Source organism: Eretmochelys imbricata, chromosome 21 (assembly GCF_965152235.1).
Source record: "Eretmochelys imbricata isolate rEreImb1 chromosome 21, rEreImb1.hap1, whole genome shotgun sequence".
Lineage (NCBI taxonomy): Eukaryota > Metazoa > Chordata > Testudines > Cheloniidae > Eretmochelys > Eretmochelys imbricata.
Genome location: NC_135592.1, coordinates 11,224,027 through 11,249,174, shown reverse-complemented (window position 1 = coordinate 11,249,174; position 25,148 = coordinate 11,224,027). Strand labels below are relative to the sequence as shown.

The following is a 25,148-nucleotide window of genomic DNA, read 5'->3' as shown; positions in this document are numbered from 1 at the left end:
CGAGGAAGAAGTGGGCTTTTTCTGTCTGATAAACTCCTCCCTGTCCCCGGGGCTATACTGCTTCCCACAACTCTCGTCCAAAAAACCAAACATTCAGTGCACATGAGAGAGAATGGGTGAGGCTCGCATAGGGGGCACACTTACAGCATTGGTCGCTGCCCCATAGACCCCAAGCAGCACGAGAAGGCAGGATCTCAGCTTCCCACCTCATCCTGTCCCCATTACCTAGCACCCAGCTCCTGGGCTGAGGCACCTGACTGGGAGGAATCAAGATAAAGCTGGACACTCACAGGGGTGGGGAAGAACAGTGAAATAATCCCCCTTCCCCATGCTTTGATTGTTGTTGGCCAAGGTCTACTAAAGCCAGCTACCCTTCAGCACCAGTGGCTCCCAGTTCCTGCAGACAGCCTCTTCTCACCCATCCTGTGGAATTCCGGCCCTCCCGCTGGAGCCAGGACCTTTGTAAACACATGACGTCCACTGCTTTCTTTCCTTGGGCTCTTCATCTCCTGGGAAAGGAAGGCAGGGCCACCCCTCCCGCCTCTGGTTCCAGCTGTGTAAATCTCGGGCTCGCTATTAACGGGGAGGACGGCACGATCCCGGTGATGAGGCTTAATGCGAAACGTATGTGTGCATAAACCCCCAGCGATGAGCTCACTACCGACCCCGCTGCAGGCGCTAACGAGAGTGAAATCAGCACGGGGCCACTTCCACCTCTTCCGCGGAGATCTGATGCGAGAGGGACTGTAAATTGCTCCATCTCCTTGGCTTCTCTACCCCCCCTCCCCCCGGGTGCTAATAGCCACTGTGCTATTCTCCCCCACCCGCCGCGACCACAGAGGGTGCCAACGGAGGAAGGGGTGCTGATGCTACAGGAGGGTAGCTGGCCTGCTAGTTCCGTTGAGGCAGTGCTAATCACAATAGGGGACAGGATGTGCGACCTCTTTGTAGGCAGATGCAGGGTTTGTCTTGGCCCGGGGATTATTTACCCACCCTGGTTGCTGGTTAACATCCCTGCTGTATTTGCTATTAACTCATCTATTTTGGCAGGTGCAGGGCTGACCTTCAAGCACAAGCCAAGGGAACGGGCAGCTGGGGCTCCTGCATCCGAGGAAGGCTGGTCCCTTCTCGGGTAGCAGGGGAAGAGCAGAATGTCCCTGCCAGACACACACCCACATGCCAGCAGGGCCACTGGGGGAGGCAGCTCATGTTGGTTTCCCCCACGGACACAGATGCACTCCTGGCAGCTGGGGTCTGCAGCTCTCAAAACCCAGGGCTGTGCAGGTGTGTGTGCATGCTGACGTGGGGAACTTCTGCTCCTTTGCCGCCCTCCTGACTCCTCATGCTTCTCTCCCGCAACTCAGCACTCGCTACACAGCAACCAAGCTTCCTCAGCCTCCGAAGCAGGGTTCAGGAGGCTATTCCCAGACACAGACCATCTCACATGGTGACCCAGTGTGATGGGCTCCCCTCTCCCCCCGAGACTGAGCTGGTTGGCTGGCTGATCTCCTGGAGTCTACCCCCAACTCTGCCACTGGCTGCTTGTGTGACCATGCACATCACTGTGACCCCCCTGCCCCCTGTGCCCCGGTTTCTCCACCTGTAAAGGCAACCAGCCTTGCAGAGGGGGTGGCTGAGGACGAACCCAGCTAGCGCTTGCCTGGCATGCAGCCACACGAGGATGAAGGAGGCTATGAGCATTATTTGTAGCTGCATAGCCTGGTGCAGGGCGACATCTGCCCTGCTCTCCACCCACCCCAGAGAGCCCCTATGGCAGGGAGCCTCTGCTTGCGTGATGGCTCGCGCTCTGTCCCTGCATCTCAGACCCCTTTGTGCTGGACCCCATGGCCCCTCCGAGGATTCCAGGGCTGGGGCAGGGCAGCGGGGAAGCACAGATCTTCTCTCCTGGCATGAGGAGATCCGCACTCCTGGGGTGCCGCCACAGAATAAGGAACAGCCTTAGGACACCACTGTCACCTACGTGGGGAATAACCACCCCAGGCCAAGCAGGGACTGATCGCTAGGTGCTGCCATTTTGGAGCCCCCGGGGAGCTCCGTGCTCACAGATACCACCACAGGGATGAGATCCGGGGCTGGCTATCCCTCCTGTCAGCAATTTTCCCGAATAACATGTCTGAAATACGTAACTGGGAGATTACGATCTTTCAGCACGAGGTCCAGGGGCAGGGGCGGTGGGCGGGAGTCAGCATTTCACTGATGATATGTCAGTGTTTAAAGAACTCTGATGAGTCTCTGAAGGTTCCCAGCTGTTGCTGCCGTTCTTACTGCTGCATCCAGACACAACAAAAACTGGTTTAAAAAAAAAAAAAAAAAGATGCTCTGCCCCCAACATACATTTTTGTGTTGGTTTCTAACACACTGGATTCTAGGCCGCAGAGCTGAGGATAGACCACAGTTGAGAAATCAGGGATGCTGTTAGAATGCGGCTGGGCAGGGCTGAGCAAGGGATCAGGGCCCGGCGATGGGGGACGATGGGAAGGCATGACCGAGCTGGGTAACTGAATGCAATACTGACAGGCCAGGTTGAGCCGGGGAGAGGGCACAGCGGGAAGATGGGAAAGCAAAAGAAGCTCCTAGAATGTTCCAGGACAGATCTGAGCAGAGAAGATGGGGGAAACTGGGCAGCAGATCACAGGGGAGCTCGTGTAATGCTGCCTGACAAGGCTGAATGGGTGAGCAAGGGAGGCGTAAGGCTGGGAAGGGAAGGGGGCATGGCAGGATGCGGCTGGAGAGCGGGGATCGCAGCTCATCACACCCTCCCGCATCCATTCTGTTGGCTCCTGCTTCTCCATTTTCTAGTTCTTTCCAAATTCTGACGCCGCTTAAAACTTCTCTCTCTGTCGCTCCAGGATTTGCTCCCCGTATGAGCGGCTCAGCGAGACTCCCCGGCAGCTGGGAGTCCCAGTTCTTGGCTGGTGGTGTCCACGGACCTGCCAGGACTTGCTGACGACAAGCAAAATTTCTAGGAATGCTGTTTCCCAGTTCAGTGGGAAAACTTGTGATACTTGTACTGCTCGCCCGCTGGAGCTGGCCGTGAAGACTGTCTGCACGGAGCCCTTCGTACAACTACATGACAGATTGCACGGCATGTTGGCGGTACCAAGGGGAACCTGAGCCTTGGAAGGGGGATCTTAGGATAGCACCGGAATAGCGAACTGGTAGTTTGGTTCTGAATTCGCCACGGGCTGGGGACAGGCCACACAGTTGCTATCGTACTGAAGGAGTCTCCTCCCTTGTTTCATTCCACGAGACCTTGTGCAGGGCCTTGCCGGCGTCACACCAGCTGGGAAGCTTGTGCAGTGGAATGGGACTCTGGACATTTCCAAAGCCAGTTTTCTGGGCTCAAAAGATTCTTCAGAAGGCGCAAAATGAGACGTCAAGGGATTGTCCGGACCCAATCCTGGGGGCTCTGTTTCATCTCAGTTGGATTCCATCCATACTGCAGAAAAGTGACACTTTCTCTTTTCTGTTTGCAGTGTTGTGGCCGTGTTGGCTGCAGGGTATTAGTGAGGCGAGGTGGGTGAGGTGATATCTTTTACTGGACCAACTGCTTTTGAGTTTACACCAAGCTCTTCATCTACCCTGCTGGTGCACAAAGACCCACTGAGGATCCCAGCTCTGCAGGAGGAAGGAACCTTGGCTCGGCTAGGAAGAGCCGAGAGACCCAGCTTCCTCCAAGATACCCATTCCTGACATCGACTGAGGACACCAGGCTTCCCCCATCCCTGTGCAAGTCCCCATTGTCCTGATCATTTGCAAAGCACTGGTCCAGACACCTGGGAGCTCCAGATGAAAACAGAGGGTCTGGGAAGGTCTCAGATGGTCATTACCCAGCTTGGTACCCTCCCGATTATGCTTCTTGGGAGGCAAAAACTACAGCAGGGACACAGACATGCTGCAGGTTCTCCGCCAGCCAGGATTTACACCACGGACCATGGAGTACATTGTTCCGCTGACCCCCAGTGTGGGGGGTTGCCCACTTGGGCTCAGTACAGATTGTAGACTCAGAGGGGCAGGAGCTGTCCAGGTTCACTCACGGGGATTCACACTCATCCCTTTAGACTACAATGTGTGTGTGGGGCGGGGGGGCGGAAACGGGACTCTTGTATCCTGCAGGTATTCAGCTTCCCCACTTATCAGGCCTATGGGTCCGGCCCATCCCCTGGCAATCATTGGCCTGATGGGATGACTGCAGGAAGGAAACTCAGCTGCTTTGGTCGGTATAACCACCGCCATGTCCAACCGCTGCTCCTGCCACCAGGGGGAGACACAGAGCTCTGCCTCCTTGAAGGCACATCATCCTCAATCCAAGGAGAAGAATCACCATGTATTGTTATTTCTCCATAACTACTGCAGTATTTCCAGGTTGGGCCCCTTTGTGCTACTGGCTGCACATGATAAATGGCAGGTCCACGCACAAAATAGCTGTAGCTGTCTCATCAATAACAGGCGCGCAGAGGCTCTGAGCCAGACATCAACTCTTGCTTCATCCTTCCACAGCCCAGAGTCAAAGCTTGTTTCCCATCAGGATAAAGGGGACAGAGAATGGAGATCTGCAAGGGTCTGTTTAAACACAGATGTAGGACAACAACAACAAATCCTTCCCATGATAAATCCTCTAGTGAAGAAGCCCAGCAGTGTCTGCCTGACCTTAGAGAAAGGGCGGGGGGCCCTTTAACTCGGATAGCTGGACTGGCCACTTAGAGCAGCTTGCATTCCTCTCTGGGACACAGCAGCAATAAACACTGCAGTAAAATCTCACAGCTGGAGGATTTGTGCAATGCCATACTGCGTGTCTGGCGGTGCAGGAGGGAACATGGATCACCCTGCAGCTCCGAGCCACTCCTCCTTGCACCCTTGTGAGGCAGGACATTGAGGGGGGAGGTGGTACATTGCAATGGCTCGGAGACTGGTTGCTCCACCAGAGACTTCTCAGCCACAGGAACTGATTTGCTGTGCCCAGCCTCACAATGTAACAGAGAACTGTGAGCCTGCTGCTTGAGGGGCTGACCACCCTCCTACCTCACTGATGTCAATGGGAGCAGGAGGTTCTCAGCAACTCATAGGAAGCACTCAACATGTCCCAGGTTCAAGCCCAGAATCAGGATTCAGGGTTAACACCCCGATGAGATGAAAGGAACAAGCCATCCCTCTTGCAGGCTTTTTCAGGCTGCCTGCCGACTCAGGAAAACACCCACCTATCAACTACACTGGGGTCACATTTTCTCTGCAACTGTGAAAGCTCGAAACACCCTGTTTTGAAATGTAACCCCTATTAACACAGCCCAGCTTTATGTGCATCCCACAGTGGTTAGACTACCTATAAGGGTTTTATAAGACTGCTACTGCCTTCAAGCCATTAGAGCTGGTCCTTCAGCTCAGGCTCATACTTTTAGATCCAGAAGCTGTGGGGTCAATCCCTGCTGAGGACTCAGCCAGTGGCGCGTGGGGGTACTTGGTCCTGCCTCAGGACCGGGGGGTGGAGGGGTGGACTAGACGAATTCTCGAGGGCCCTTCCAGCCCTGTATTTCTATGATTAATCCTATGATTAAGGTGCACACTGAGATCCGGAGCACAGTTCTGCAGCCGGGGCAGATTCCCTGGCTTCAGACTCGTGGGAAACACCTGGCCCCATCCCCGCCCGCACCGAGCAGCTTGCCAAATCCTTACCCAGGCAGTTGTGGCCATCATGCGCCAGGCGGAAGCCGTCATAGCAGGTGCAGCGGTAATTCCCCGGGATGTTGACACAGTCGTGGACGCAGCCAGCGTTATCGTCCCGCTCGCACTCATCGACGTCTGCCGAGAGGGGAGAGAACCCCAGAGAGCAGTGAGAGACCTGAATCCCCTCCCCAGGCCCATTGCTGTACCTCAGATCAGCTACATGCTTCCTAAGCGGGATGGGGGTTCACTGAGACTTGCTAACTCATTACACACATGATGCTCTTGGTCACCACACTGGCTGTGGTCAGGGCGACATGCACGTCCCCTAACATCACACATCCCAGTGTGGGCTAGTGCCACGCACTTGCATTTTGGTGCTGCTTGCCCCAGTTACTCCGTAGCTTCCCTATCACATGACAGCAACAGTACGGCAGGAAAGATGGGCATGCCATCTCCACTGAGACCAGCCAAAAGCAGCTCCACAGGAGCAAAGCACCATAACCACAGGCCTGTTATCAGCCTCTGCCAAAAGTCAGCAGGCACGGGATGCAAAACAGGGATCACGCATTCAAATGTCAGATACGGTCGCAGTCCTAAGGAAGCCATCGGCTCACGACCCGAACAAGCCATGCAAAGACAGCGTGACATTTGTGGTGGGCTCCAAGGGAAAAATCCACCCCTATTCTGCACCAAATCAGGATAGCTGGGCTTGACACAGGGGGTGTCTGCAGAGGAGTAGCCGATCCTGCAGCAGCCCCTGCTGCTAACGCACCGGGGAGCAGCTGGTGAATGCGTGCATGGGGAAAGAGGATGCTCCCACGGAGCTCCGCACGGGATGCAAACATCCTGCATGGGGAGCTCTCTTCCCCCCACCTCCTTAGCAGGACTCTCGCTGTGGGACAGTAGGGCCCATGGGACAGAGGGCAGGATGGGTCACTGAGCAAGCTAGTCTAGTAAAGAACCGGATACGTTTAAAGTAACGCTGTGCAGATAAAATTGCTGACCTCTTTGCCAACTTACAGCCGTATCTTCCATGGAGTTGCACTGTACATAAAACAACTCCGGATATACCCACGTACAATTAAAAAACCACAAGTCATTACTTGAATCATCACCGAAACCACCTTGGATTATTAAATCCAGTTTAACCTTCCACGGCTCGTGCAGTTTGTGTTTTCTGCTTCTCTCTCAGCTGTGACAGCAAGTCTAGCCTGGCCCCTGTTTAAAGCCCGTTTTTCACTCTCTTGGTTTGTGCCTCTGTACAAAGGCTGGAACAACAGGAACTGCCATGCTGGATCAGATCCAAGGTCCATTCAGCCCAGTATCCCATCTCTGACCGTGGCCACAACCAACTCATCCAAAGAAAGTTGTAAGAACCTCACAGATCTCATTCTGGTCTTTAAGAGTTAGAAGTCAGCGTAAGCCCTGAAGCATGAGGCTTAATATCCCTTCCAAATTTTTGTCGTCATTAATTACAGTAAGTCTGGATATGCTTGGTATCCGTGTAAATATCCAATCCCTTCCTGGCTCTTGTTAAATTCTCGCCCTCAGTCTGAAGCTGCTGTGTGTGGGGCGGTGGCAATATAGGGGGTCATTTGCATTTTTAAAAATTGGTTCTCATTTTCTTTTCTTTTGTTGAACTTCACAGCAATGTTTTGCTTCCTATTAAGCTGTGTAGGAACGCCTTCCTCCCCTCACAACAAAACCTAGATTTTGGACCTCAGCTGACTGGCTGTCGTCTCTTTAATCTCTTTGTTTGTTTCTCCACCATTCACCATGTCAGTGGAAGCTGAGATACTCCAGAGATGGGTGAGAGTTGGTTCTGGTGCTTAAAGGAATGGGTGTCGTGCTCAGGAGGAAAGCGTTATGGAAGGCAATGTAATCAGAGTGCAGGAAACCAACCTTGTACAATGGTTCCCCACTATCAGTCCATGCCCTTTTGTTTCCAGCCATGGACTGCAGTGGGGCTAATATCTCTGCAGATGGTGGCTGCTTTGCACCGCAAATGCAATTACAACAGCTAAAAGTGCGGTGTGATTGGGTGGGAACCCTCAACTTTTTAGAAGAGATGGTTTTGTGGCTAAAACACTGGACTCAGACTCCAGAGATCTGGGTTCAGTGCCTGGTTCTGCCAGAGACTCCCCATGTGTGAGCTTGGGCAAGTCACTTCATCTTTCTGTTCCTCCATTGCCCAACTGAAAAATGGGAATAATAATAGTTCCATTCTTCTACATTTAGATCATAAGTTGCTGGGGGCAAGGACTGTCTCTTGTGATGTATAGGTACAGCCCCTAGCACTATGGGGCCCAAGGAGTCACTGTAATGCTCAGACATAACACTTTACACAGCATCTTGTATTGAGCTACGTTTGGCTATTGACCACGTATCTACCCTACAGACCCCTCTGGAGGTCCCAGAACTTAGGCTAGGAATGACTGCAGAAAGTTCCTCAAGATCTTTACATTAGCTTTCCACAAGGTGTCCCTGGCTGGGGCATAGAAGATGGATGGTGCCAACAACCTAGAGAGATGAAAAAGGTGGGAAGGGAAGGTACAGAGATCAAACTTGAATCTCTTCTGTGTAATCAGTTATAGAGTCCTGAGGCAGGAATTGCTCAGAGCAGAGAATATCTACCTCTAGCTTTTCCCCCGCTGCCAATCATCACAGTATCTTAGCATCTGCGCCATGTAGAATCAACAGCAATAGTGAAATCTCTAGCGGACTTCATGGAGTCTCTGGCACAAGAAGTAGTCCTAACTGGATTTCCTGAAATTGCTGAAGATGATTATTAATGCACTCTTTTCCACAGTGAGGTATCTCTGAGCTTAGATTGTATGCAGACAAACACCTGTCAGGGATGGTCTAGACAATACTTAGTCCTGCTATGAGTGCAAGGGACTTCACTAGATGACCTCTCGAGGTCCCTGCCAGTCCCATGATTCTATGAATCCATCAGCTATTTGTGTCCAGTCTATTCCGATCCCAGGGTGTGATTTCAAATCATGCAAAAAGCTAGGACTATTAAAATTCCAGTGCAACCATTTTACTGTTGCTCTTCATTTCAGTGAAATCATTTTGGAATGGACCTTACACAGGGGTCACAGAAGTGAGGGTACTGGACTGAGCAGGGCTGGGCAGAGCACCAAATGGGCAGTCAATTTCGCTCCTGTGTTCTAGTCCTTTTCATGCTTTCAGGGTCTCATGCCCTAGCACAAGGCTGCAGGGTTTGGGTTGCAAACACAGCAGGAAAAGGCTGATTAGTTTAAAACAAAATCCAGTGGATCCTACTAGAATTTAAATAGATACAATCGCGGGAATCTGTCTTTTCCTAAAAGTGTGGTGGTGGTGCGGGGGAGGGAGGTTGGCCATCCCGGCTTTGGTTTTAACAAATTCTCGATTCAGAGCCAAATTCCACCCTTCAATTAAAAATAAGACCCACTTCCTCCTGGCCCAGAAGCTGCCCCTGTGCGGGCAAAAACGGGACCTTTAATTCCCCCATGGCACAGCTGGTAGCAACAGGGCAGCTGTAGTAGTGTAGACAGGACTGTTTTTAGCACGGTCATCCAATCCTACAGTAGAGATTCACTGCAGCTTCTCATTTGGGTCAGAGTAGTCAAGGCCACAGTGGTATAAACAGAGCCACTTTGGATTCAATGTCACCCCTCCACAGCAGCAGCCACAGCATTAACGTGCCACGGATTTACCAAAATAGCAGGCGAACTCCGGATTTGGGCAGGAAAGGACCATAAAGGTGCACAACTGACTGCAGCAGTAGCAGAAAGCACTCTGGCTTTAAAGAGCCACCTATCGACCTTCACTCCAGCCAGCACAGCACTCACAAAACTTCCACCTGTTGACTCTTTAAGAACACAGTCACAGCATGGGTTGGTTTTTCACCCAGCTGGACCGACCCGTGCTCCTTACCTTTGCAATGTTTCCCGTCTCCGGAGTATCCGGACTTGCAGATGCACTTGTAGGATTTGGGGGTGTTCTGGCAGAGGGCGTCAATATGGCAGTTGTCGGTCCCCTCAACGCATTCGTCGACATCTGTGGGAGGAGGAAGAGAGGAAGCGAGATCATAAATCTCTGCACTGCCTGGAGATGCGCTGAAAACACCCCGACTGTCAATACTGCGCCTGGCTGCTGCTGCTCTGCGGGTGGAAGATCAGCGTGAGAGACTGAAATTCGCGGTGTAGCCACAGAGCAAGTGCAGCACGGGCAGCAGCAGGGCAGACTCGCCACGTGCACTGACCATGCCCAATCAAAGGGCCTCAGCTAGGGCCAAGCCATCAGTCTCCAGGCCTCCTCCAGCCCTTGGCCTCTGCTGAGGCTGCCAAGGACAGGCCTCACGCAGCCGGCGCTCACATCAATGGAAAGACTCCCGGTGACTTCACCAGGAGCCGGATCAGGATCAGTACAAACAAGTTCAACCATGAGCGTTTGGGCTTGGTGCGGGAATCCCCACACAGTCAGAGAGCGCTGCTCCCTTCTTGGCTCTTGTAAAATTCCCCGGCCAGCCTTCTCCCCGGCACAGCCAGAGAGCACCAAGCCCCCACAATGACTAGTGACTAAACTCCCCATGTCTGCAGAAGCAGGTTCTCAGCCCCGCCGGAGACATTCCACTCTGCCTAGGTCTCCATCCGGACCCCTTTCAGCAATGGAGTTTATCCTCAGACCTTCCGCGTGAGGCTGGGCAGGGCTATGATCCCCACTGCACAGATGAGGCACGGAGCGACTCGGTGACTGGCCCAAGGTCAGACTGTGGCTGAACCAAGAACGGAACCTAGGTCTCCTGTATCCCAGTCTGTGACTTAACCCGTGGCCCATCCTCCTGACTCCTTGTACCGGAGTGAAGAGCCAGGGGGAGAGGATGTCAAACAAATCTTCCTCCTCTTCTCTCAACCCAGGTCTCCTCTTCCCCATCTCCCCCTTCTTCTGCCCCCCCGGCCTCCCCCCTTTCTACCTCCTTCTCCCACCAACCTGGTCCCCATTCCCAGTTCCCCCTGCTTAACCTCACTCTCTTCTTCCCTCCCTTTCTCTCCATCCGTCTGCTTCACACGGCCTTCCTCTCCCCGCGTCCCCCATTTTTCGCTCACTGTCTAGTAGGTGCCCACCAGCCCTGCTGCAATTCAGAAGCAGCAGCAGCTCCGCCGGCAGGCGATTTAGTGATGGCAGGGGAGAAACACCAAGTAGGAGATGGAGGGAAAGGCCTGGCTTCCATACCACCCCGCACACCCCGGCTCCAGGAGGACGCAGTCTGCTGGCTGCAAAGGTTTAACACAGCAGGAGGCAGAGTTATTGGAGGTTTTAATGACAGTGGCCATTTATACACAGACAGCCCCGGACTGCGGTTTATGAGTAATAGGCTATTCACCTGGTTCCCTTCTGGCTTTTCACTATGTGGTCCCTATGTCTACACTGCAATTAAACACCTGTGGCTGGCCCATGTCAGTGGCTGCGGGGCTGTAAACCTGCAGTGTAGACGTTCGGGCTCGGGCTGGCACCCAGGCTCGGGACGCTGCGAGGGTGTTTTACGACAGTGTAGACGTAAGTGAATAACCGAGTCTTCACACGCCACAGCATGTAGGACTAGCATGTCTAGCATGTCTCATTTGTTCAGCTAGAGGGCTGCCATTTCCACTACCGAGGGGGTGATTAGCTTGACGGGTTGACTTTTCAGCCCCAGCCAGCTGGTTGACAGGTATAGGCCCCACCCCCAAAACTGCAAGCAGGCTGATGAGCTGTTGTGGGGTCTTGTTCTGCTTTTGCTTCCTCCCCAGGCTGGCTTGCACCCCCGGTTCGCACAAGAGCAAAGGGCACAGAAGCTGTGCTGGTGAATAATGGGTTGTGATGATGATACAGTCCCTAAAAGAAGAGCGAGTCAATAGCTGCATCTCTCTCTCCACTGCCGGGTATTGTACAGATGGCTTCGCATGAGCTCGAGGAATGGTGGGCTGACTGGGCTGAGGCATGGGACTGAGGCTCGGGACTGAGGCTCAGGAGAGCTGTGTTCGATTCCTGGCTCTGCTACAGACTCCCTTTGTGGCCCTGCGCAAGTCACTTGACCCCTCTGTGCCTCATCTGTACCATGGGGATCATAGGAAGGGTGTTGCCTGGGTAGGTCCATTTATACTTGTGAGGCTCAGACACTACAGCTGCTTAAGACATAGGAAAGGGGGGTAATAAAATAGATCTTGACCCACAGCAGGACGGTTCCCTGCAATACACAGGCTCTCAGCCTGGGGGTCGTGACTATTCGGTCCTTCCCAAGCGGCTAATCTCAGTGGAAGGAGATTGAAAGCCACAGATCCCGCAGTCTCGCTTGGAAAGCCCAGAGTGGCAGGGATGCCGCACGCAGTCTTCTCTTGGGAGACTATTCCGCTGGCCTAGTAGATCTTTGCTCTCAGGAGATCTAAAGGGCTGCTGGGCAGACTTCCAAGTGGGGGAAGCCACCACTCGAAGCGTGAACGTGACCAATGGAAGTTATCCCAAGGAGGGAGTCCCACATTGAGCAGGAGAAAACCCCAGTTACTCTCTCACTCTGCCTCTTATTCTCACACTTGCAGGGAGATCACAGGAGCTGTTATTGGGAGGTTTCCATTTGCAAGGCAGAGTGGGCACATGCATGTATACTGTATAAATATTTACACAACGCGTTCAGATTTGTTGTTATCTGACATTAATCATGGCCGGGAGCCACCACTGCAACCCCCGGGTCATTAATCACCTATTAGAACCTCACCCAACAGACTGGAGACAACAGAAGATTTACAGCACGGGGTGGGGAAATCGGATCCAACTTTCTGTCGTCAGAAGAGGCACATCCAGACAGGGTGGAAAAGAGCACGAAGCAACATTTTGATGTCACCACTGTGGGTATCAAAAGTTACAGCGATCTAAGCCCTGTCCGTACCGGTGCTGTATCGACGGGAGATGCTCTCTCGCGGAGGCGGAGTAATCACACCGACGGGAGAGCACTCTCCCGTCAGCACAGAGCGTCTTCACCAGTCACGGTACCGCTGCATCAGTAAAGGAGCGCTCCTAGTGTAGACCTGCCCTCAAAGCTCTAATTGCTCTGATCAAATCCACCAGGGAGCCCTCTGCTCAAACCCCTCTAGGCCTCAAGGTTCATACATCCACACAGTGCACAGAGCGCTCACGAGGAGAGAAATCGGATTCTTTGTGCCAAAGCTTTCCCGGCTAGTAGCAACCCCTGTCAGACCCGAGCGGTTACCTCATAACTCAGCAACATGGAGACAGCCACATTCTGAGGCGTGACTCATCTGAGCACATTTGGCCTGGCTGATAGCTTGCACTGGCTGGGCACAAGGAAGGCGCCGGTCCCCTCTGTTAAAGCTGTCGGTAGTGAGACTTCCCCGGCTGCAGACCTACCCTCTGCTCCCCGTTGTCCGTCCCTGTCCCCCACAACTGCTGCCACACGCACTTCAGCAATCTGCTGCAATAAAGAGCCTGTGTGTGATGAAAACTGCCCAGCTTCCTCAGGGACGCTTTCTGGTCACCTCCCTTCCTTTCTGAAGCTGGGATCAAGGCTGTCCCCAGCCCCAACTCCCTGCATCCTTCCTCTCATTGCCTTTTCACCCTGGTCCCTGCCCTGCTGCCCATCCCTATCGCTTACACTTCTGGAAAGGGGAACCAACTAGTCCAACCCTTCCCCCTTCCTCGGATTCCCAACCCCTTGTTCCTATGAAACGGTGTATTTCCAGCAGGCTCAGCCAACAGGGCAGCCACCGTCGCAGACCCTCAAACAATAGGTGAGGATGAAAGGGCTTCTACCGAGCCAAGGACAATGCTGTAGCTTAGAACTCACATGGACTCCACTGCAGGGAACTCTTAGGACACAGGGGTCTTAGATACACATGGAAGGGAAGGAAATGAGTGTCAGATTCTGTTTTCAGTGATACTGGTGTAACTCCAGGGTAATGCCACTGATTTCAATGTAATTACTCCTGATTTACACAAATGTAGCTGAGTTCGGGATCTGGCCCAAAGTTCCTTTCAGTTCTACGGGAGCAAGGGGGAAGGTCATTTCCTCCCAAACAGGGCCATGCATTTCATTGTGGAAATATATGCCCCCCCTCCTCACCTCACCCTGCCCGCAAGGGCGCACGCACCCAACAATACGCAGGCACCACTTTTAAAATTAAAAACGTCTGCAAATAAAAACAAGATGGAAAAACCTGCAAAAGCCCACAAAAGTGTAAAGTTCATCCCTCCCGGAGTCCTATTTCCCAGCTCTCGGGAACAGAGCTGAGATTTCCACACAGGATCACACAGAGAACTCCACGACCACATTTCCTAAAGGAGACTAAGGGCTCAGAGCGCTCGCCACTGAACGGGAGTGGCTCCAACCCCTCACGTATACAGGGCCAGGAACCCGTGGCTCAGGCTGTGGTGAAGGGATCCCAAGTTAAAGGCTAATGGTCGCTGCAGGACACGCAGAGTCCCCCTAACCTTTTCCTTCCGCTTCAACACTCTTGCTGCTGCCCACACCAATCCGCAGACCTGACATGCGGCCCCTGGGGAGACACGGGACGCCGGAGTCTTATGCAAAGGCCAGAGATGCCCCTTAATACAGACAAGGGCGTCTTGTGCCCCAGCAAACCGCCCCTGGCACGGGTTGCAAACACTCTCTCAGCCGGTACCACAGAGTTGGGGACCTGCGTGGTGCCGGCTACAAGGGAGAAGGGGAGGATTCACAGGTCTGCAGCTAAAACACTTTTCACTCAAAGGGCCATTCAGAGCAGGAGGAAGCGCTGGAATTACCATAACTCACCATTTGGCATCGCGTCCAGCTGCAATTAGACTTTCAAAGGAATATTCAACTCTGTGTAACCTTTTTCATCGCATTGAAAGGGATGCTAAGAATAGCAAGACTCAGCACTTAGGCACGGCTGCCATCTTCACTGCACTTTTCAGACACTAACCGATTGTGCCTTGCAGAAGTAGGGAAGCATCATTTTACAGATGAGGAAACTGAGGCACAGACCCAAAGGCTTTTCAGAAGTGCTGAGCACTTGGGGTTCCACTGGCCTGCAGTGGCCGCTGTGGGTGCTTGAAAGTGCTGGAAATGATTGGCCCAAAAGGTGCACAGGGAATCGATTTCACAGGGACCCAGATCTCTTTACTCCAAGTCTGATGCTTCAGAGCACAAGATCACCTTTCTCTCCTCCTTCTGAGCACTAGTCACGGACCAGGAGCCCACTGGCGCTATACAGAGAACAAAAGACCTTTGGCCAAAATATACAAACCGAGGAGGCTAAACAGAGGCTCCCCAATCCACATTTAAACACCTAAGTAAAAGTGGCCTGATTTTCAGAGGCGCTGACCAACATCAGTTTCCATTGACTTCATTTGGATTTGTGGGTTCTCAGCACTTCTGGAAATGAGGCCATTTATGCATAGGCACCTACATCTGGATTTAGGAGCCTAATTTTAGGTACCAGGGCTTGAAAGTTTTGGCATAAGTAACTTGCGGACAGTCACTGAGGGAATCGGAGTCAGAACGGGAATTAGGACACAGGCAGGCATCCGGGAGCAGTCCCCAGATGCGCTACTTAACAGCTTTCTAGGCAAGACGCTTCTTAACCTGTGCTGATAATAAAATCACATTAGCTTTGAAAATTCTAAATATTTAATTTACTCTTTTGATATTTACTCTGCTTCATTTTCACTCAGCGGGGACAATGAGACCCTCTAGACCAGCAGTTCTCAAACTTTAGCAACCCGAGGACCCCCCATTTTGATTTAAAAATTTCCACAGACCCCAAAACCACCTGCTCAGCCCCAGGCCCCGCCCCCACTCCACCCGTTCTCACAAGGCCCCACCTCTTCCCGTCCCCGCTCGACCCCTGCCTCTTTCCACCTCCTCCCCCGAGTGTGCCCCGTCCCGAGGAAGGGGAGAGATTGATCATCAGGGCCCGCAGACCCGCTGGAGTAACCCGACGGACAGCCAGGGGTCCTCAGACCCCAGTTTGAGAAAAACGCTGTTCTAGACCATTTTGCTTTCTGATATTAGTCTGTTTCACATCCTGATTTCTGGGCACAGGCTCAATTAAAGCTGGTCAAAAAACCTCTCTCTTTCCTAAGAACATTTCCAAACAAAAAATTTTCATTCAAAATTCTGCATTTGAAATTTTTCGATAATTTTGTGGGAAATTTTCAATGTGGTTTTTGAAAAGTGAAGATGTTCAAAATACCACATCTTTGGGCTCCCCCGCTTTCTTGTCATTTTTTTCTTTTTTTGCCAGTGAATCCAACTTAATGAACAACGCCAAGGTTTTCCTCCCTGATCTTTTTTATTTATTTTTTGCATTCTGTAGCTTTTCAAAACATCTCCAACGTTGGTCAAGATACACGTTGGCAAAAAGGATAAATGAAAACTTTGCCATTTTGTAACTTTTCCAAAGTTGGAGAAATTTTGAGACGTTACTATATGGGGGAAAACAAAAAAACATACATACATCGCACCCAAATTCCTCGATACAACTCATTCACTGGCAAAGGAAACCTCCCTTCCCACTAAAAATCCCATATTGCAGAACATAAAACTCCTGAAAAATTGTTGTTTTTTTTTTAAAACCAAAATGAAACAAAAGTTTCAGTTTGAAACAAACATTTTTAGTTAACTTCCTTTCAAAATTTCTCACCAAAAAAAACCCCTTTTCCCATGGAAAAAAACTTGTTTTCAATGCAACCCCGTTTTTCTGCAGGAAAAAAATTTCAGTTGAAAAATTTTGACAAGTTCTAGGCACGACAAGCACTTTGGAAGGCAGGAGGGTTTTGATTATTAGACCAGCTGAGCAGAATGTTTTCAACATCCCATTGATGTTTCTGTTCATATTTGCTTTTGTAAAATCCTCTCTCTCTCAAATGTAGGACACAACCTATGTGATGCTTCCCCTTGATGAAAGAAAGTCCTCTTAGTCTCCACTCTCAAATCCAGCCTCAGACTTAGGGTTTTTCTGGCATTCTGGGTGAAGGAAGTTCCTGTGTGCAATATCCTCTCCTGACACAGCTAGCACCGCAGCTAGCCAGCGTACATTTGACATTTGTTCAGTTTATACAGCACAATGGGGTCCTGGACCATGAGTAGGGCTCATAGTTAGGAGCATGGGGAAGGATTTCAACATTTTGGGGTTGAAGTGGCTGGTGTCATTTGTCCTTGTGTAGAGTCACGGCTACCTACTTCAACCTAAATGATTAGAAGTGGGCAATAATTATGGGAACCCAGCTGGAGACCCTATGGGTCTGATCTGCAATGGGGCTGAGCTGCGACACCTCCAGATGAATTCAAAAATCCATCCAAAAATGGAGGCACCAAGAATTAGTGAACAGGAGAGGAGAGAGACTATACGGCGCCGTTCCCAGAGGAGCTCTTCCTAGCAGCCCCACGCTCTTCTGCGCAGCTCCGTCTCCAGGCTAAGCCAGACTTATCAGCCACATTAGGATGAATTTAGGTGCTGGGTAAAACAGCGACACAAACTTTCACTGTGCGACCATTCCCAGACGATTCTAGACAATCAGAACACAGCAACTCATCCGGACGCTGGCTCAGCCCATGCTGCAAGACAATTCACCCTTCACTTAGGCCACGTCTACACTATGGGTGCAGTAGGTATGCCACTGCAGCACTGTCATGTAGACACTTCCTCTAGCAAGAGAAAGGGGTCTTCCGTTGCCAGAGGTAATCCACCTCTCCAAGCAGTGGTGGCTAGGTGCACTGAGATACACCTACACCGGGGGTTAGATCGGCATAGCCACAACACACAGAGTGCCAGAGCGGTGCTGACCTAACTTCTAAGCATACACCAGGCCTTATTTTGATAGCAAGGAAAACACGGGCACCGCCTATGCCAGGCTCTGGGCACAGAAATTAAAAATCCAATGCAAAAAAAAAAAAAAATCACATCAGCATATTCTCCTCCCATCCACGGTCACTGCAACGTCTCAGAGACCAGCTCAAAACCCTCAACCGCCCTGCAAATTCCTGAGAGACAGACCCCCCCACCCTCAGCCCCCCTCAAACGCCTGCTGAACACGGCTGACTTTGCAGCTTACCAGCAGGTTGAGACACACAGGGTATTTTGGACCAACATGTGGACAGTGAATCCCACGGGCGCTCATGGAGAATATCCTGCCAGCAGCTCCCTCTGGGTAGTGCTCGTGCCTACACTGATCTTGACCAAGGACTAAATTATTAACAATTGTCACTACCGGGCCCACAGTGGGATGGGTCCAAGGCTGGTGTCACATTGCGGGGGGGGGGGAGAAGCATTTGGGTACCTGAGGGTAAGGATACAATTTCTTCTTCACTGTCTCTCCCTCCTCTTTCACGTGGCCAGGTGCTAGTGGATACTCAGCAGCAGCAAAGGGTTCTGGGAAGCGGCAACCACAGCACCTGCCTAGGGCACGGCCTGCCCCAAATGGAATTTTGTGAGTCACTCAGGAGGAGAACGGGGAGGTGGGGGTGGAGAAGCAGAAGGAAAAGCTGAGGGTGAAGTTATTTGGGTTGCTCCCTAGCCATGGGGACAGCCCCCACTTTCGATCACCCTCAGGGCCTCTGCACCCACCCAAAGGAGCAGAGACATGGCCCTGGCAGGGTGGCCGCCGGTCAGAAACAAAAACGAACGCCAAGGACAGGGGTTCCTGGAGCAAAACAGCCTCAAACCACCAAGGCAAATGCAAAAATAAATACAATGAGAAACCTGGGGGGAGGGGAAGCCCCTGCACACTCACATCTCTTGAGCCACAGCCCACTCCTTCTCCCTCCCAGCTCCTCTTCATGCTGACAGCCCCAACCTCTGTCAGCTGGAGCCCCCTCATTGCAATGAGCCAGCACCTGGGTGTTCCCACAGCCCCATGGCACAGCTGCCACTCTCTCTCCTTTCCCCTAACCATTTCTGCTCTCCCCCATCACTTTCACTCTGACTGTCCTCTCCTACCCCATCTTGTTTTTTACCCTTTGGGAATTCCCCTCTCCCTCATAGCCCCACTGACTCCCCAGAAGGCTTCCTGCTGCTCCGAGTGTAGATAGCAAGGGGAGTCTACAGAGTGAGCTCATGGCTATGGGTTGCTGTCTGGACCCATCGCCCTCTGCACTGCCGACTGAGAAGTGATCGTCTAAGTGATTTGGGTGCTAACCTGAGACTTGGGAGACCTGGGCTCAATTCCCTGCTCCATCAAAGACTTTGGACATGTCACCGAGGGTCAAATTTCTAGAGGTCTTTAGGCACCCAAAGGTACAGATAGACAGGTGCCGAGTGGGATTTTCAAAGGGAGTTAGGCACCTAGGCGTTTATCTTCACCTTTAGGCACCGAAATACTTTTAAAAATCTAGCTATATGTCTCTGTGCCTCAATTCCTCATCTGCACAGTGAGGACAATAGCTTCTAGGCCTGTCACAAGGAAAACTACATTAGAAATTGCAAGGCACTCAGAAACTGCATTAATGGGGGCCCTGTAAATACCTAAGCTATCTAGCAAGCTAGAGCGTCTGCTGGCTCTTCATACAGGAGCAGGAAGGTAAGACAGCCATAGGACCACGCTGGCAGATCCAAGGATGTGTGGCATTCCTAAGGAACAGGAGCGCAAGGATCAGTTATCTGGTTAGCAAAGGAAATGCAGCCAACTGTAGGCAAAATCAAAACCAGCACTGCCCTGTCTTACGTCTGCAAAGATATGAAAGGTGTAAACACCAAGGCCAGAATTTTCAGAAGGGCTCAGCGTCTCCACTAAGTTCTGGATTTTCAAGAGAGCCCAGCTTCCATCTGGGCACCTAAATAACTGGCAATGGGGGAGGGTGCCAGAGCTCGGGCTACAGCCCAAGCCCAAACATCTACACAGCGATTTCAAGCCCCATGAGATCGAGTCAGCTGACCCAGGCCCACCATGGGACTTTTATCCCTGTGTAGACGTACCCTAAGTGACTTGTCCAAGGGGACGCAGAAAGTCTGTGGCAGAGCAAGGACTGAATCCAGATCTCCAGCGCCCCGGGCTAATACCCTAACCAGTGGTCCCTCACTTCCGCCCTGTTTATACTGCAGTGGTGCTAGATGTTCCAGGGTTCCACTGCATTAAGTGTTGTATATACACATAACAACACCTAGCTCTTATGTGGCCACTTTTCATCATCAGCTCTCAAAGTGCTTTGCAAAAGAGGTCACTATTATTATCCCTATTTTACAGATGGGGAAACGAGGCACGGAGACATGTTACTTGCCCAAGGTCACCCAGCAGGCTAGTAGCAGAGCCAGGAACAGAACACAGGTCTCCTGAATCCCAGTCCAGTGCTCCATCCACTAGGTCACATTATCTGTGCTACCAGCTTTATTTCATTTATTTTTTTAAAAAGCCTGGCTATGGGTCCTTTCTCCTCCTCCTTTTTTGTGTTAAGACAAAAAACCCCACCAATACGTTTTTATCTCTAGGCTAAAAGCCCAAATCAATGTGCAAAGCCGGGGTGGTAGCAAAAACAGCTCCAATACAAACAAAAATCCTGTAATTTTCATCTCTCTAGAAGAGCTTCAGATTTTTCTTTTAAATTAAATATATATACACTATATAAAAATAAAGTTAACAGCCTTTCTGTGTGTGCTTGTGCGCACACACTTGTGTGTGTAGTTGTTGGCAGCCTCATTAAGTTTCCACTCAGCCTTAATGCCAAATTTAAGCTTTATAACTTCAGGAGCCCTTTTCACCAGGGTATTAAGAACCACCTCAGACACTGCGGTGCAGTTTATTAATCATTTGTTTGGCTCACAGCACAGCCAGGGAGCAGAGGGACTCGGGAGGGCAATTTGTATTGCACTTAAAAGGTCTGGTCACAGGACAACGCGCTGCTTCATCTGGAAGACGATGAAACGGCCTGAACACATGGCCCCTTCCTCCAGAAACAGGCCTCACAAGCTCAGAATGTACTCCAGAGGCATCTCTAAAAGAAGCTGGCTGGCTGAGTCTCTTTGTAGTGGAACGGTTTATCAGGAGGCCTCAGAGTTCTCCGCTTCCCCAGACAACTCTCTACAGAGTCTTGGTTTTGAGGAGAGAGCAATAGGCTTGTCATCCCTCCAGGATTGTCCTGGAGTCTCCAGGAATTAAAGATTATGTCACATGATGAAACCTCCAGGAATACGTCCAAACAAAATTGGCAACCCTAGAGGCCGGGGGGTGGGGGTGGGGGGGTGTTTTTACAAAGTTAAGAGAGAGGGGTAGAGACACCCACAGGCAGTGGACGTGTGCAGTCAAAGACTCAGAGTTCAAATCTCAAACACTACCCCAGGGCTTTCCAGTGTTAGCCAGGCCTAGCATTTGGCAACTCAAGTAGACACGTGGAGCCAGGATGTCACATGACCAGCACCCAACATTCTGAGCTCTTCTGAAAATCTGGCACAGGACGGAGCAGGTATTTATGTGCACTTCCAACAGATGACCACAAGCCAGTGGCCTTCGCGATAGCCTTCCTTGCCCGTGGCTCAAACCACTATGCAGGCTTTCATGCCCCCCCTCCCTTCCCGCTCCGAGGGGGTATTATCCCTATTTCACAGATGGGGGAACTCGAAGCATGGAGAGGCAAAGAATGATTTGCCTACAGCTGAACAGCAAGTCAGTGCAGAACCCAGGCGTCCTGACTCCTAGTCCTGTGCTCTGCCCACAAGACCGTCCTGCCATACCAATCAGAAGGGGCCACACCGCTTTGAAAGTACCCTTGTTGCTAGGCTGAGATTCCCAAAGCCATCCAGTTTGGACACCCACTTCCCACTAAAATTAAAGGACCATGAAAATCTCAGACACAATCTCTAAGGGCAAAATCCTTGGTTATGCTACTAGGGGAAGGGAGTGAGAGAGCAGAGATGCTCTAGGCCCGACCGCCCTTTCCCTTTCCCTGGCATAAATCAGGAGTCACTCCACAGGGTATGTCTAAACAGCAGCTGGAAGAGTGCTTCCTAATGTGGGCAGACAGACATGCTAGCTCTGCACAAGCTAGTGAATTAAAAAGAGCAGAGCGGTCACAACAGCATGAACTAGCCACTCAGGGATGGACCCTGGAGATCAGGTGGGCCTGCCCACCCATGCCACTGTGACCAGATTGCTCGTCTTTCTACCCACGCTGGGACCCATCAGCCAAGCTGCCGTGTAGACGTACCCACTGAAATCACCAGCGGAGAACAGGAACAACAGGCTTGTCGTGAGCACTATTTTATGCAGCAGGAGGGCAGAATTTCTCACACCTGCACTAGGAATGGTAACCACTTATTGGGCAAAAACAGACCTTTTGCTGGCTAGCACGTATGCTGCCATGTGCTCCTCTCCTCCCTGGCCGCTCTCCACCACCACCTGGCCTCTGCCACAGAAGGAAGGATGAATTCACTGTGGTCAGCCAATCTCAGGGCAGAAGCAGCTTTCTCATCACAGCAGTATGTGGCTCTCATCCCCACAGCATTTTAGCACCTCACAATCAACAAGGGACTGCCTTTTCACAAAGCCCCGGGAGGCGTCATCCCCCATTTTACCATCAGCAAAGGGAGATGAAATGACTTGCTCAAGGATGCACCAGAAGGCTGAGGCTGGGTTTGAACCCAGGTCTCCTGCAGCCTAGTCCAGGGTCCTATCCACTAGCCATATTTCCTCCTCAACAACACCCTCCCTTATATAAAGAAGAGAGACTATTCAATGAGGACATTGGGGCAGCAAAGCTCCTGTATGCCGTGTTTATGGTACATTGCTACTTCTTCTGCGTTCATGTTCCTTGGAGGGAAACTGTGACAACGAATGGGCAAATTCTGCTCTCAGTTACGGAGTGGTTTTGACAGCATTATGGCTTGATAATTCCATGTAACAGAGCTGAATCTGGCCACAAGGCAACAATTTTACAGTCTGATCTCAAGTGGGCCATCAGCTGACCCCCATAAAACCCACGTGAGGGCCAATCCTGGGCTCCCTCACTCAGTGGTGCAGGTAGGAGGCAGTGCTGAGTCTTTCATGCCATTGCACCTTGCTCACTCTTGCGTATTATTGCTGACGAGCTCTCATGGCTTTTTATAATCAGCCCGTGGCTCCATGGTTCCCTGCGCCGTCCTAGCCCCACAGTTCGTGCTGTGCAATCTCGAACACCTCACTACAAGCTGGTCTTTCTTTCGTAAATTTCTTTGTGGTTTTTGTGCTTCTCTCCCCCATAAGGCTCGTTTCTTTAACAGGTTACAACACCCCCAAGCTCTTTTTTATATAATTTGCTCTGCTCTGGAGAGGATGGAAAATGAAGATCATTGTTTGGGTCCTCTCCTTCACACCAATTTCACACCAGCACGCAGGAGATCAGACTCAGTCCCTGTGGGCTGATCTGCATTGGAAAAGCTGTGCCAATTTAAACCCACTTCTACTTCCAATTCAGTCTACACCAGGAGGTTTTTGCACCAGTTTAATGGACTGATTTTAAATCCATTTAGATGTAACTATTCTGAAGTGCACCAGCCCTTAATTCTTTAAGAAAATAGGAATGTTTTTTGTTATGGGGTTTTTGTTTTTGTTTCTGTCCCCCGTCCCTTCCCTTTGGATAGTGGATTTTTTAAACTAATCAAACTTTCCTTTTAAAATATATAGGTTTTCTGTTTAGAAACTGACGATCACGTGATCTCCAGAAGGGAAAAGGCCTTAACTAAAAGTCAGTCTGGATGGCGCACTGGGACTAGTTTCACATTGTGAGACAGAGCAAACCTTCTTTACCATCACAAGCTTTTCCGAACACCTCTCTAGAGACTTACAGTTTCGAAAGTGAAGGGTAAAGTTATTCACGCATATTTTTTTCCTAAATAGATTACTCCAGTGTGACTTTCTGCTCAGAAAAATAAATAAATAAAAATCCTCTACCCTTCCGAGACAGCAATGCACCTCGGCACGGGAAGATTCAAGGGGGTCTGGATATTTACACTCCAGTTGTCAGTTACAAATAAAGTAGTCTTCCCTCCCCCTCACCCCCCCTTTTAAAAAAAATCTAAGTCCAGGCATGTTAGACACCCTCAATCAAAGACCTCCTTTGAATTGCTGCGTGTTGAAATGTTTACAGTTTTATATCTCATATTTTAGCGTGGTGGTAGGGGGAGTGTGATATTAATACTCTGACTTTTCCAGGGCATAAGCAGGGGGAAGAGGAAAGAGGAGGAGTGAGGGGAAAAGGTTACACTGAGATGGGAGGGGAGCGTCTTTTCTCTGCAATCATATAAATTATATTCTTGAAAATTCCCCATGCTGTGGGCCCTGCAGGTGCACTCCCATTAAAAGAGAACCTAACCCATTACGCCAGAAACCCATCTGCAATCAGCATCTTCATAATAACACTGGAGATTGATGCCTCTGGGTAGACAGGGAAGATTCTTGATGGGAAGCTGAAAGATCTGTTCCTTCTAGTGCAACTGGAGCCAGGGAAGTATTATGTCTTTATAGATATTTAAGAAAAGAGGCTAATTAATGCTTCTACTTGTAGATTAACAATTATTTAGGCTATGCGTTGTCTCTATTTAACACACATGTGCATGCATGCGTGTGCATACACACACAAAGGAGATTTTAAACCTCATTTTGCTTTACTGTATTTGGCACAGGGTCTGTAGTAGACTTTGGACTAGCTGGTATTAAGAACTAAGTAGCAGAATCCTTTGATAGATGCTATATTTACACCCACACCCCCACCAGCCTTATTTTCTTTCTGAATTTTGCCCATCAAAGGGCAAATACAATTCTGCATTGCTTCTGAAAACGTGGAGGCTGCAGCTCAATGACTTAAGGAAGGATCTAAAGGAGATGCATGATTACCTAGGACCAGAGGAACTGCCAGACTGGAGCAAACATTGGGTCCACATCTGGCTCAGAATTCCGTCTCAGAGAGGCTGGCACCAGCTGCTTCAGAGGAAGGTGCAAGACACCCTGCAAGAGGCAGTGATGGGATGACTTGCTCCCGAGGAAAGACTTCCTGGGAGAAAGAAGCTGGAAATGAGCAACGGGATAGATCACTTGATGATTCGCTGCTTTGTTCATTCCCTCTGGAGCACCTGGCACTGGCCACTGTCGGAAGACAGGGTACTGGACTAGATGGACCTTGGTCTGACCCAGTAGGGCCATTCTTATATTCTCCTGACCCCTAGTAGTTAGAGGTTGGCTTGCACTTGTGGCTTATTTACTAGAGTGAAGCCCAGCAGTAGAGCAGGTGGCTTCCACATCACACTCTTACGGATCGTAAAATGGTTTAACAGGTACACAAAGGAGTAAACAAGAATGGGTGAATTTATCAGCTCTTCAGTACAAAAGGAGACTTGCCATTTAGCTCTGGCTTCCAAAGTATCATGAAATATACTCTTTGACTGGTTTATCCATGGGTTTATGGGAAGAACACAGACCTTACTAGCAACTTGGTATATATAATTCTTGGCTTGCCAGCATCTTCTTTTGTCTATTTGTTA

General features: G+C 50.7%; 1 protein-coding gene across 1 annotated transcript in view; it reads right to left on the bottom strand.

The window, feature by feature from the left end:
- Positions 1-25,148, bottom strand: part of SCUBE3 (signal peptide, CUB domain and EGF like domain containing 3) — a 94,080-nt gene that overhangs the window by 66,393 nt on the left and 2,539 nt on the right. Inside the window, exons 2-3 of the mRNA XM_077839412.1 lie at positions 9,607-9,729; positions 5,692-5,817 (exon numbers count right to left, since the gene is read on the bottom strand). Coding sequence (XP_077695538.1) covers positions 5,692-5,817; positions 9,607-9,729 — 249 coding nt within the window. The remainder of the gene's footprint in view (positions 1-5,691; positions 5,818-9,606; positions 9,730-25,148) is intronic.